General features: G+C 39.6%; 1 protein-coding gene across 1 annotated transcript in view; it reads left to right on the top strand.

Moving 5' to 3' along the window:
• LOC128823384 (uncharacterized) overlaps positions 1 to 13,475 on the top strand; it is a 34,835-nt gene that overhangs the window by 20,100 nt on the left and 1,260 nt on the right. Inside the window, exons 13-24 of the mRNA XM_054005630.1 lie at positions 215 to 463; positions 821 to 1,021; positions 2,708 to 2,875; positions 3,811 to 3,954; positions 5,001 to 5,177; positions 5,634 to 5,844; positions 6,955 to 7,041; positions 7,705 to 7,827; positions 9,020 to 9,171; positions 10,134 to 10,220; positions 11,011 to 11,157; positions 12,479 to 12,676. Coding sequence (XP_053861605.1) covers positions 215 to 463; positions 821 to 1,021; positions 2,708 to 2,875; positions 3,811 to 3,954; positions 5,001 to 5,177; positions 5,634 to 5,844; positions 6,955 to 7,041; positions 7,705 to 7,827; positions 9,020 to 9,171; positions 10,134 to 10,220; positions 11,011 to 11,157; positions 12,479 to 12,676 — 1,944 coding nt within the window. The remainder of the gene's footprint in view (positions 1 to 214; positions 464 to 820; positions 1,022 to 2,707; positions 2,876 to 3,810; positions 3,955 to 5,000; positions 5,178 to 5,633; positions 5,845 to 6,954; positions 7,042 to 7,704; positions 7,828 to 9,019; positions 9,172 to 10,133; positions 10,221 to 11,010; positions 11,158 to 12,478; positions 12,677 to 13,475) is intronic.

Consider the following 13,475-nt stretch of genomic DNA (forward strand, 5'->3'; position numbering starts at 1 on the left):
TACTCTGCACCCTGATCCTCTTCAATCAGAAAGCATGGGATAGAACATGTATGTCAATAGAGTGGGGTTACAGTATAATGTACTCTGCCTCATGAGTTACACAAGAGCTAGTTATAGACTCAGCAACTCAAATACTCAATGCTAGAAACAAAATCTCGAATGTAGCAGCCAAGGAACATTTATTTTTCCATATCACTATGTTTTCTCTCTTAAGAGACAGACCTGTCCAGAATGTGTGTTAAGGATTCTGAACACTTTACACTACAGAGCTACAGGAGAAACTGTAGCCCAAGAGGTGGCCCAGATTACTGAGAAGCAGCAAGTGGAGAGAGCTGTGGCTTTTCTCCAGAAACACCACAAAGAAGGAGACTTACTTACTGGTTTAAAGGAAGAATCAGAGACTGAACTGAGGAATATGCAGGCACAGTTCAGACTGGAGCTTCAAACCCAAACAGAAGAAAAGGTACAATTGCTATCATGTTAATCTCTCTCTGTTTATGCTGCTTTAAAGTAATGGGCAAGCACATGTATCTGACCATTGTATCAAATGTAACGTTGTCTGTGGTTTGCAAACATTTGATTCATGTATTATCCACACAAAAAATGGTAACAAGGATTATTCATCAGGTTTCTGTATTAATAAGTGTGAATTCTGTGGGGCTTTTAATTGTATAGATTCCCTTGTCCTTCAGTACAGTTAATTTATTTTTTTCTGTGACTGCTATGGTCAAACTTTTGCAGGCAGAATTTGAATACTTCAGAGCACTTAGTAATCTACAGGGAACCTAGTCTTAAAGAGTTTGCAATGTTTTCTTCCTAGGTGCAAGCCAAGGAAATGCAAGTGATTCAGGAGGCTGAAAGACAGGAGTTACCAAATCATATTGAGCATGTGGCATATTTTATCCTATCTCAGAGACACTTGCGGCAAACAGTAATAGTGCTACAAGACAGCTGCAGATTCCAAAAGGCAGACTTGTGGACACAGACTGAAGAAAGAAACCTGTGCGAGCTTGTCATAGATGTAAAGCCCTTTTTTGTTGTTATATTGCATGTGTTTATGTTTTAGGATTTTTCAAGGATTGTTTCCTTTCATAGAAATGGGCAGCTCCAGATTACAGTATATCATATAGTCATTTTTGTAACAATTTACACATGCCAAACTGTACCTGAAATCTTCTGAAAAGTAGTATGGTTTACTGTATATGGTGTTGATTTGGGACTCAAGATATCTCCGGTCTGTTCTCAGCTCTACCATGCTTTGTGCCCATGAGCAAGTCACTTTGGGCGAGAGTTTCAAGTGTGGCTTCTAATTCTGGGTGCCCAATCTGAGATGCCTAAGAGGTAACATTTTCAAAAGTGATTTGAGAGCCTAAATCCCATAGAAATGAAATGTGATGTAGGCTCCAAAGTGCCTACATCACTTTTGAAAGTGGGACTTAGGCTCCTAAATCATGTAGGCACCTTTGAAAATTTTACCCCTAGTTGTTATTATTTATATCTGGAAACCCCAACAAAATGTGCAAGTGTTTCCAAACATAAAGGAATACATAATCCCTATGCCACTGAGCTCACAGCCTAAACAAACAAACAAACAGAGGATGAGGGAAGGGGCACAACATATATACGGTTATGTTAACAAATATATATATGATGTGTAAACTAGTCTCAGATTACTCATTAAACTCGTCATTGGTATCAACAAACTTCCCAAGGTGTATTGGAAACTGTGTGAAAAATAACAAGCTATCACTTTAAGAGTGAGGGATTTTTTTTATCCTAACTGCATGATAGGGAGTTCTAAGGGAAGCTATGTGATCTGGATTGTCTGAATCAGCTTGTAGACTAACAGCCTAGAATAAGATGGGGTGAGCTGTGCCTCTCTGTTTTAGGGAGTAGCCTGTTTTGTCTCTCTCTCTGGTTTTAGGTCTTGTATGTTATCATTCTGAATTCTAAGTAATAAAGTAGAGTTACGTTGCAACCTTCAAGCAAGAGGGTTTGTTCGTATCTAATTTTTCTGTGTGTAAGCTATGAACATCACACTTCTCATAGGCATTTTGGCAGCTGAGGGGTCATCAGGAGAGACCGGAATGTGGAGAAGGGAGTGGCCTTTCAGATAAACTTAGGAAAGTTCCAATTTTGAGAAGTGCTGAGCGCTCACAGCTGTTGTGCATGCTAAGCACTTCTGAAAACTAGCCCCTAAGGCTGGGACTGTCAAATGAGCCTCAGTGGAAGTTAAGCACCTACCTCCTTTATTTTTATTTAATAATTTATTTATGTGTAGATTTATGTTGGGCTCCTTTGAAAATCCCAGCCTGGGTTTCTAAGGTTGACACCCAAAAATAGAGGTATCCACAATTAGAAACCACTTATGCAAATGCAGGCCTCCGCCTCAGTTTGCCCATCTATAAAATGGAGACAATAATGCTTTCTCACCTTTGTTAAACATTTAGAGATCTATGGCTATAAGGTGCCATATAAGTGGTAAGTATTATTATCTGCTTCCTATTGTGCTTGATAAAATTTTGGAAGCTCCTGTAGTTCCTATACCTTTCTTTAAGTTCTCAGTGAACTGGCTTTTGGAAAGTAAAATGACCTTCTAGAAAAATAAAAGGAGCAGTGTTTTATACTTACGTTCCATGTTATAGGTGTTGTGGAATATTTCAGGTAATGCTGGATGGCAGTAACACATGGGCTTTTTGTGTTTCAGGGGTCATTGGTTGATGATGATATGAAGGGCATCTTACATCTATTGAAAGATAACATGGAGTACAAGCTTTCAGGGCTGGAGCTGAAACAAGCTGCCAGATTATTACAACTGAGAGAGAAGCAGATTTTGGAAATAACCAAATGCCTGAAAGACCACTCTTTGGACACGGTAAAATTGAAAAGAAATTATCTAATGATAATGACCAAAATATCCACTCTCAAGCTCTGTAGATAGCCTGTTTGCTTCCAATGTTTTTCTTAACAGCCCATGCAAAATTCTTAGTAACATCTTGGCCCTTAACGATAGAATGCATGCAATAATTTGAAATGAGCACAATTGTTTGTGCAGATCTGTTTTTGTACAGTTTTATATTGAGCCATGGCTTTGTTTGAAACTTTCAACTTGTGAGAACAACCATTTAAATGGATCAGTATCAGTTTTGTTGCACTGGGCTTCAAATAACCAAAACTGATGAGAGGCTCATGTTCAGTTTTAGAGTTAGGGACGGGTGGTCAGAGCTCCTAGGTTCTAGATCCAGTGTTGCCACTGAGTTCCTGCGTGGCCTCTTGCAAGTCACTTAATCTCTCAGTGCCTCTTAGTGCATGCGCAACGTGCCTCAAGTGGCACGTGACCAGGATTCATCACCAAATTTGGTCCGGTGGTTGATCATTAGCTTCCCCAGCCTAGGCCACGTACTAACAGGGAGCACAACATGAACATTGGTCCATATCCCCCCCTCTCTGTGCCTCCTTTAATGTATCTGTAGAATGGCATTATAATACTTACCTGTCTTGCAGAGGTATTATAGAGACAAGGTGGATGAGGTGCATCTCTCATTGGACCAACTTATAAAAAATATTACCTCAGCCATCTTGTCTCTCTAATATCCTGGGACCAACAAGGCTACAACAGCACTGCAGACAACTTACAGGGATATTGTGAGTCTGCATTAATTTATTTTAACAGAGCACATTGAGATCCTTAGATAAAAGAAGCTAAGCAATTATCTTTGTTACTATTATATAATAACGACATTCTTTCTGTGAATAAAATTCCTGTTTTTCTCTTCTCTTTTTTTGCCTTTCTGTGTGTATACTCTGCAGTCTGTGGATGAAGCTGGCTTCACAGCCAGTGATCTACAGGAATTCAGAAAGCAGAAAATAAGGGGACTGAAAGAACAGCTCAAAATCTTCATGGGCGATAAAAGAACTAAGGAGAATACTTCAAGCAATCCTGATCCACTACAGGTAGAAAAACAGCAAATTCTGTATCTTTTCAAACTGAATTGATTGCACCACATGCATGTCCAAGAGTGTAACGATACCTAAGCAACAACTGCAGCCTATATAATATAGATTATACTGTATACTATGTTGTTGTTTTTATATGTCCCCTTTGGGCTTAATTCAGTCTGATCATTTGGTAACAGAGACTTCAAGGTTGTGATGCTGGAGTTCAGATACTTGTAGCCTGAGCAGTTAAGGGCTTGCCACAGTGGGTCATGATGAGGCTTACTGCCTCCTTTCTTCCATGCCCCCACTCACAGCTCTGGGAAGTGAGCCGCGCTTATATAATAACTAGCTGCACATCTACCCTCAAAATAGGACTTCAGTGGTGCATGTGCCTTGTCCTGACCGTGTACACAGGGCTGGCTTCTACCACTAGAGAACAAAGACATTGCCATATGGGAAGAAAAGTTCGAGCCTTTCTACTCCATGGCATCCCATTCTCCCTTAAAGGGAAACACAGAGGTTTTCTGTCATTGGGTTGTCCCATCTCTAGTGACAACCATTCTCACTCTAGCTAGTGCTGCTTCACACTTGCTCACTCCTTGCCTTTTATTGGCCCATTGTATGCAGTGCTTCTAAGTTCTGCCCCATAGCCTAAAACATTAGGGAAAGTGAGGGCCTCCTACACAATCAACATGTGTAGAGGCCACATTTTTTTTTAAACTGACTCAGAAATAAAGGGCCAAGCCAGATGTGTTTGAATAGAGCTGTATCAACCATCCTTATGACATAATGGTAATAAATTAGCTCAGAATCCACAGTATCTGTCCCAGACAACATGATACAGATTTGGATGTCACAGTGGCTCCGTTACATCATCATACAGTCAGTTAATGTTTGCATTAGAAACTCCAGTTTAAGAGTGGGAGCAGGTATTTCATCATTGAAGAAATCTAGAGGAAAACTATCTTAACTGCCAATAATCAGAAGTATTGTGGACATCAGTGGTACATTTTTTACAGGAAGAACTGTAGGTGATTGACAAAAAACATTCTGCCCTGCAGATCAAAAAATCCACATTGGAAAGAGAAGATAAAATAAGTAAAGGGAATGATATCTGGGAGATTTTCCAAGCAAAGCAGCTGCCGCTGGAAGAATCTCACCAATGCCAAACATCAGATGAAAGAGTGAATCTGCTGTATCAGCTGGATCACGGAGAGCTGAGGAGCTGGATGAAGAACGTACGCTGTAGTCCCAACATTTGCATTTTGCAGCATGACGGCACATGCAGTGGAATTCCCTCATAGGGAGTTTTTAGATACTTATATTTTTTTAAAGTTCTATATCCCTTAGAAATGATTATGCATACTCCAGAAATGCCATAGATAGATAGTTTTATGATTACCATGTTGCATGGATGAATGAAATTTGTAGAAAATAAGTGGGTTACAGTAGTTGGTAATTGTCCATAAGTAAATATGCACTGGTTGTGAAATTCATTCATATGCAGAGTGATAGTATGATGGTTTTGAGGCGCAGATATAATATGTCTTATAGCAACTTTGAGAGATCCTGAAGCCTTACACCAGGGTCGTGTCCTATGGGAGAGTCTTACAGAGAGTGAGATTGTATTTCTCAGAGATCTCACCCATTATGTGTTTTACAAACATTTACATTTTTCTCACAATTCTTGTTAGAAAATGATGAAAGAACACAATGAAACTGTGGCCTTCCTGCAAAAGGCTTTTCACCAGGACCTGGAGAAACTGAGAAGGAGGCTAGAGCCGGCAGAGAAGAAAAAAGAGAAACAGCAAGAAAACAGCCCTGCGTCATCTGCAGCTGCATCCTCATCAGACAAAGAGAAACCCAGCCAGGCAGAAGACCAGGTTCTATCTCTCTTGGCAGAGAGTAGGTCTCATTTTTCAATAGGAAATGTAGCTGATCCATAACTCCTTGTTGCAAGGAATATGCATTATGGGTATTATTGATGTTTTAGTAATGAAATAAACATTCAGATCACAAGTACAGTACAGGATGAATGAGATGTTATGTGATCATCTGAAGAGATGCCAGTCTCTCAGCTAGGCAGTAACTGGAAAACACATGCAGAAAGTAAGGGCAGAAAATTGATCACCCCCTGCATTACTAAGATTTAGGTGTGAGAATAGACCGTTGCTTGGATGCCAGCAGTATCTAGGATACAAATACATTAAATATTTAACCAGGATGAGTTTCATTCACCTCCATAGAGTTGAACTGAATCACCAAATTTTAGAAAAGTTCCCTTTGCACCTGCCATAGGAGAAGTTAACAGGGACTTGAGGGGTATCAGAGTTTCACTTTCCTTGGAGCAATGAGCAGAGTTCATTCATTAGGATCGGGGGAATGAATCATTCAAGACCAACTACCTGTGGTTCCAGGGACCACTAGTCATTTGTTTATTCATTCGTCAATTGCAGGCAATAGGCGTTAGCATAATCTCATAAATACAAATAAATGGTCCAGATGATATAAAATCCTTTTCTCTGTGTCACCTGCAGTCTGGAATATAAGTAAATCAGATAAGAGATTGGAAACAATTGCAGGGCATAAAGGCTCCTGAGTGCAGCAGCATATGCAGATTCAGCTAACAAATAAGAATTTGGAGTGTACCATTCACCCAAACTGGCCCCAGTGCACTTGTATCAGTCCAGTCAGGAACCTTTATGCACTTTCCAGGAGTGGATCAAGATCCATCAATCATCAGAGCTCCACACAAGGATATCCCACCCAATCCTCTTGATAGACTCTGACCCATTCCTGTTTCTTTAATCTTACCAAGTGAGAGAACCCAGCCAACAAATCAAACTTTGGTCATCTTTAAACTAGTTACTAATAAAGTAACCCTAGATTATAAATAGAAAAATCATAGCTAGATTATGGAATAAGAGAAGAAAGAATTATGTAAAGCAAGTATGAGCATCTCTACAATTCTTTGTTGAGAATTTCACTAACACATCATGTATGTTGGCCTCATAGATGTCAAGATACTGAAGCAAACTGAACAGTTGTTGGCATCAAGGATTATTCTCCTGAATCCCCAGTTCAGGTCACCTCTTCTGTGTGGTAAGCCCTTTACGCAGTTAAGTCAGTACATTTGAATAATATAGCCCCCTGAGAGTCACTTCCATCCATGCTACATCATTTTGTATCAAACTAGTATCCTGTGACCTTTGTATGATGCTTCCCTATCTCCACACAGTAGCCGCGGTGTAGACAACAGTTACATAAACACATGAAGTTAAATGTTGCATTCCTTAATTAATCAAAACTCCCATTAATATGATAGGAAACAGAATTTGGTCCTCTTATAGAAAATCATTTTTAATATATTTAAGATGTTTTAAATCAAATTTCTTTTCTCTTTTCATCAATCAAAATGTATCATTGACAAACAGAATGCCTTTAATAAAAAGCTTCATAAAATTACCAGGAGTATTTTCTATGCAGTCCAAGCAGGAGTTATGGAAAATAAGAGATATTTATTTTACCCATTTTATTCATAACAAACACTGCGGAGAAGATAACTCTCTTTTCAAGTTATTTTAAAATCTCTTTAGTAACCAGCACTTAGATTTGGGCAAACAATTAAACGGCTTGCTCAAAATATTACCTTCATTGCACCAGTAAATTGTTTTATTCCAGGATATGAGATTCTTATTTGCCTCATGCACACACTGTAAGAGACAGTTATTTTTCACAATTATATTTGTATATTTATTTGTGTAGATGATGATAAAGCCAAATATATGAAATCTTCTCCACTTCTCACTCTTCTGAAAGATGTGAATGACCAGCTCCAAGCTCATGCGATGGCAGTTGGGCTTCTGGAAAGCCATCTGCAGGAAAAAGGTAAATTTCCTTCCCTTCTGTTTTTAATGTACATTTTTAGCACAATTCAGTATAACATTGGGAGATCTCTTTCTGTGTAAGCTTAGAGTTGGCTACTACTCATATGTATTGGGATTAACTCATCTCCAGCAGGGTAGATGTCCTAATGTCATTTATGTTTATTCTGTGATGAAAGTATGGACTAATGGTAAATATAGGGGGATCTGAGAGTTTGGGGTCAATTCCTGCCTTTGCCAATGATTTACTCTGTGACCTTAGGCAAGTCATTTAACCTTTCCGTGCCTTGGTTGTATAACAGCACTTACCAGTTTTACTGGATGTGATGAAATTTGGTTAGTTGTAAAGCTTTTTGCACTTTGAGATCCTTGGATGGAAGGCATGATACATCAGAGTCGCTTTATTTCCTATTAAACAGTGATGCTATAAACATTAGGAAAAGTGTAGTAGATTATTCACTGACCAATTGTGTGCTTAACAAGCCTCGGGCTTTAGTCTAATACAGGGGTAAGTCTGGTCATGTTTTAACTAAATCTGAGGGCATTGCTGCAGATCTAGCCACCTTCTCTTTGTCACACAGGTTACAGGCATAAAGTGCTCTTATTATATACCTTTTAACAATGACGCTCATGCTTTCAAGTAAACAACTTACTTCATTTCTCTCTAACAGGAACAGAAAGATTCCACTGACTAGGGTTAAACAATCACAATGTATAATGCAGAGTCTGCGTGTGCAAATATAACAGCCTCAGAATTAAATAAAATGACAGTAATAAATAGATAATAGACAATTGGGTATTCTATTCTATATAAGTTCTTACACCATGCTCAACACCACAGCATCTGAGTGCCTTCCAGTAATGCATTGAAGGATGTGACTAATATCTGTCACATACTGTTTTCTTTCATCCTCTCATCAGGAGAGAAGAGTATGCAGTGGAATTGTCTTGTTTGGTAGGGTGTTTTGTTGTTGTCTTTGTCATTTCTATTACTAAATGTTGTATAAATAGTCCAGAAAATGGGTTGTGTGTCATTTAAAAGTGTTTGCAATGAAATCAGTCTTTCCCAGAAAGCTCCACCTGCGCATTCGTCTTGTCCCTTAATATTTCATGATAAAAGAAAATGTACATTGGTGCTAAATTCAAACGTAAAATGAAAATAAGTGAGTCTGTTGAAATGCTGTTGTTCTCTGCAGACACAGGAAGTTCTTTTCATGATATATTGGATGCTCTGATGACTCATAAAGGTGAACTAATACCAGTTCATCCCCCAACGCTTTCTGCAAGAGAGTTTGTAATATACCAATATGGCATCTCCATTCTCCAGTTTCTCAGGCCTCATATCAATGTAAGTTTAACATACTACAAGAAAATATTTCCATTCTCAGAAGGAAGCATGCATTTGTAGAAAAGCACCAATAAAACCCAGCAACATGCTGCAGGAAACCCATCCATTGTAGGTGAAGGATGGATAGAGAATGCTCAGTGAGAGATTCAAAGGAGTCAAAGCCATGTTTCAGCTACAGTAACTTGGAAGAATGGTCATATGGCTACGGTACTGGGCTGGGTCTCAGGGGATTGCGTTCAATTCCTGGCTGTGCCACAGACTCTTTGTGGGACCTTGGTCAAGTCACTTGATCTCTTTGTGCTTCAGTTCCACTATAAAATGGGCATAATACTTCCTTTGTCTATTTGGCTTTTAAAAAATTTGATAAGGGAATCTCCTAGGCCTGCTCTACACCTAAAACTTAGGTTGACTTAGCTCAGGGCTGTGAAAAATTTCATTGTGCAGAATAGTTAGATCAGCCCTACTGTAGATGCAGCTACAACCGCTTGAGGGGGTGGATTTACTACAGTGATGGAAAAAACCCTTCCATCGCTGTACTAAGCATCTACATGACAGCACAACAGCAGTGTAGCTGCAGCTGTGATGCTGTAGTATTTGTAGTGTAGACATACCTTTATATCTGTGCTTGTACAGCACTAGCACAGTGGGGCCCTGATCTTGGTTAAGGCTTCTAAAAGCTACTGTAATACAATAAATAAATAATGATAATGGAGCACTAACCACCAGAGCCGCTAAGCTCGAGTACACTTTGATTTATTTAATTAGAAAATTGGCAAGATGAACTCCAGTGATATGCTAGGGACATTTTAAACACCCTCCATTTTCATGCAATATTTGTTGGCTCTGCTTCTATTGAAAATCAAAGCTGACATTTAAATTAATTTATATCCCACTAATCCATCTTACTTTGAAGATATGAAGTACATACAAATTTTTACAGAAACAATTATTTTTCCCTTTAGGCTCCAGAAATTAACCTGTGTGTTGCCTCCAGCATACCTCTCAGTAACACCACAGGCAATGCCTTCCAAAACTCTTTCTTTTATCAGGTATGTCAGCTTAGATCCTTGTCAGCATCCTCAATATTGTCAGATATATTAAATTTTTGGATTAAGGAGTGAAATGCAAATACGCTTCCTATTTAGCAAGTCATGGCACATTTGATTCCTTCTAGGAAAAGATTGCTTAACAAAGAAACAAAAAATGTCGCTGTGAAAGAACCACCTCTCATCTGCCAGTGATATGTCCCAGTTAGCTAATCGAGCTCTCTAATATAGTGGTCATGGGGCTGTGTGCCATAGATGGGTCATACTCATAGCTTGAGAGGGCTGGTAAAATTACTGTATATCTAGCGACAATCAGTTTCAGTTTTCGAAAGAAATCTTTTCAATCCAGATTCTGCCACCCTTACTCACACTGAGTAACACCTTACTCTGCCAATAGCCCTAATTGAACTCAGTGGAGTAAGAGTGCTATGAGTAAGGGGGGCAAAATCTGACCGGTAACTATTACTTAGTTCTATATAGGGATTCTGAGGGAAGAGGTGAGGTTTTGTATCCTGGTATAGTTGGGGAAGAGGAAATTCCCTAAAAGTCTTCACACCCACTAAAATAATCTAGAAGTGTGTTTTCTCATGAGAGAAAAATGTAAGGGTACACACCAGCCTATCCTGAATAAAATCCTTTAATGGTTGCACTTTCTGCATATGTTTATCCCCAATGGACTCTAGATAGTCTGTCCAATGTCCATGAAAGTAGCAGCCCAGTCACTGTAAACATCACCTCACGTCTCTAATGCTGTCTTGTTGTCTCTGCTCTGGATATTATTTTTTCTTCTCAGATTTCAGAGAACAAATTATTCATTTTAAGAGAGTATCTGGGTTGTGTGGGCAGCTTCATTCTGCTGCTGGTGCACTGTCTGGCTCACATCACTGCTGCTGACCTCAGCCATGACTCCAGCCCCACCTTTCAGAGACTGTTTTATCAGGTATAACGATACACTATATATCCAGTTACATTAAGGCACTAACTCTTTGCAGAGATTTACCTTATTAAAACCAGGGCTCTCTTTGGCACCTTATGGCATTGCTTGGAATAATAAGCAGTAAGGAGGGAGGTGGGATAAGATGCTTACCTGTTGACTGCAATGCAGACAAGTTTCCTGGAGAACATTAATGGCAAGGTATCAATAACATATGATGATCATGCTGGAGACGCTGTCAACAGAATGCTGGAAACGTATCCAAAGAACACGGCTTCAAACTACATGGCACCATATTGTAAAGCAACAGAAAGCTCCAAAGCAATGTGTACTCATCCCTTCAGTACAAACGATACTGATTCAGAAACATCTGCAACACGCTTCCGTCACTGGGTGGTAGCGTTGGGGACAACTATATTTCTAGCAACCTACTGCCACCGCGGTGCACGGAAGTCTCAAGTGGTTGGGGAAATGTATTCAGAGTTCTGAGCTGGGATATCATTGCAAAATAAGACCTGCATATTACCACTCCCGGCCCAGAAAATGTAGCCACTATCTAGATCTCTTTGTGTGGGATTCAGCTTGGGCCGCTGGAGATTCATAGAATCCAAGGGCAAAAGAGTCTACTGTACTTCCCCAAAATAATTCTTGTTTGAGCTAGAACATATCTTTTTTTTAAATGATCCAATCTTGATTTAAAAATGGGCAGTGACGGAGAATCCATCGCAATCCTTGGTAATAGTTCCAATGGTTAATTACTCTCACTGTTAAAAATTTAGCCTTATTTCCAGTCTGAATTTGTCTAGCTTTAATTTCCAGACATTGGATCTTGAAGATACCAGTTATCCACCAATATATCTCCTCGGGCACACAAACAGAGATGTGATTCCCCAAAGGATTGCCTGCAGAAGGCTATCCTTGGTGCTCACGCAAAGGTTGGACTAGCAGCATTGCCCAGATCCCAGCACCGTGCAAATACCTCACATGGAACTCTGCTGGTTCTGCTCATGCCTGACCTGATATTCTAATCATGAGTGTCTCCTGAAGAGAGACTGTTAAGAATGCCACATTAACCCACATTGTGTGGTGCATTTGTGATCTGCACATACATTCTCAAAGGACTAACTTAAAGCAAATAAACTAATTTCTTTTGTGATGTGAATCTAGGCTTCCAGAGCTGAAAAGTTATTGTTCTAACCCGTTGTCCATCTACTCTCCTTTTCCTCTCCCTTCTCCTTGTTAATTATTACTTTTATGAATGTTAGCTTTAAATATTTCTTGGACAAATGCGTTCAGGCTTTTAAAAATAATTTATCTCCACGTCTAGGCACTAAAGGCCTGTCTCAGTGAAATGTTCTCCCTTAGACTCCGGATGTCAGCAGTTCTCCAGGACAATAAATCCTCTGTGCAGATAAGTGAGATTCTGTTGAAGGGAGAACCATTTTCTGGTGAGAAACTAAATCTCATCTCTCAGCTTTTTGATGCAAAAGTAAACTCCGCCAGAGAGATGGAGGTGTCCGAGGAGGTAAGTAGAAAGGTTATGAACCCTGGTATGTTTCAGTGTCCCCAACCTTCTTACTGCTTCACAGACTGGAATTCTAAATCAGATCTTAAACTCACATTTCCCACATCATTGCTCAGTAAAATCAGCCTTGTGCAGAGGGCCAGCACTAGCTCTAGGCACAATTTAAGCTCTCAGGTGGGACTTAAATGTAGGGTGACCAGACGTCCCGATTTTATAGGGACAGTCCCAATTTTTGGGTCTTTTTCTTATATAGGCTCCTATTACCCCCCCCCCTCCCCCCAATTTTTCATACTTGCTGTCTGGTCACCCTACTTAAATGGTGCACAATTCTGGCTCTGCACAGAGGTGAATTTCACCCTAACTGGTGTACATATTGAATATAGTCAGGGGCCTGCTTAGTGCCGGGCCTGCTAAGACATCCTTAGGGTTAGGGTTAACAGCAGTGGAGCTAAACCAATTGTCCAATCTGCACAATGGGTTTATTTAAAGCTATTGTCACATACAATTCAGAACTAAAGCAAGCAACAGTGTCCTAAAGGCAGACAAATCCCTGCTGCATTCAGTGTTTAAAGAATAAACATCTAAGCATCCAGGTCATGCAGTTGAACATTAAACACACTGTAAATCATATGAAGCGTCTAACCCCAGCAGCTTCCTTTTGTTTTCTATGTCAAATGACCTTTGCTGGCTGACTTTCATTAAAGATATTTGCTCAAAGAAAAGACAATATAAAGGTCTCTTTCTATCCAGTTTTCTACCAGACTAAACAAGGCCTGTCACAATGTCTTTGTTGGAGGGT

This window comes from Malaclemys terrapin, chromosome 15, assembly GCF_027887155.1.
Source record: "Malaclemys terrapin pileata isolate rMalTer1 chromosome 15, rMalTer1.hap1, whole genome shotgun sequence".
NCBI lineage: Eukaryota > Metazoa > Chordata > Testudines > Emydidae > Malaclemys > Malaclemys terrapin.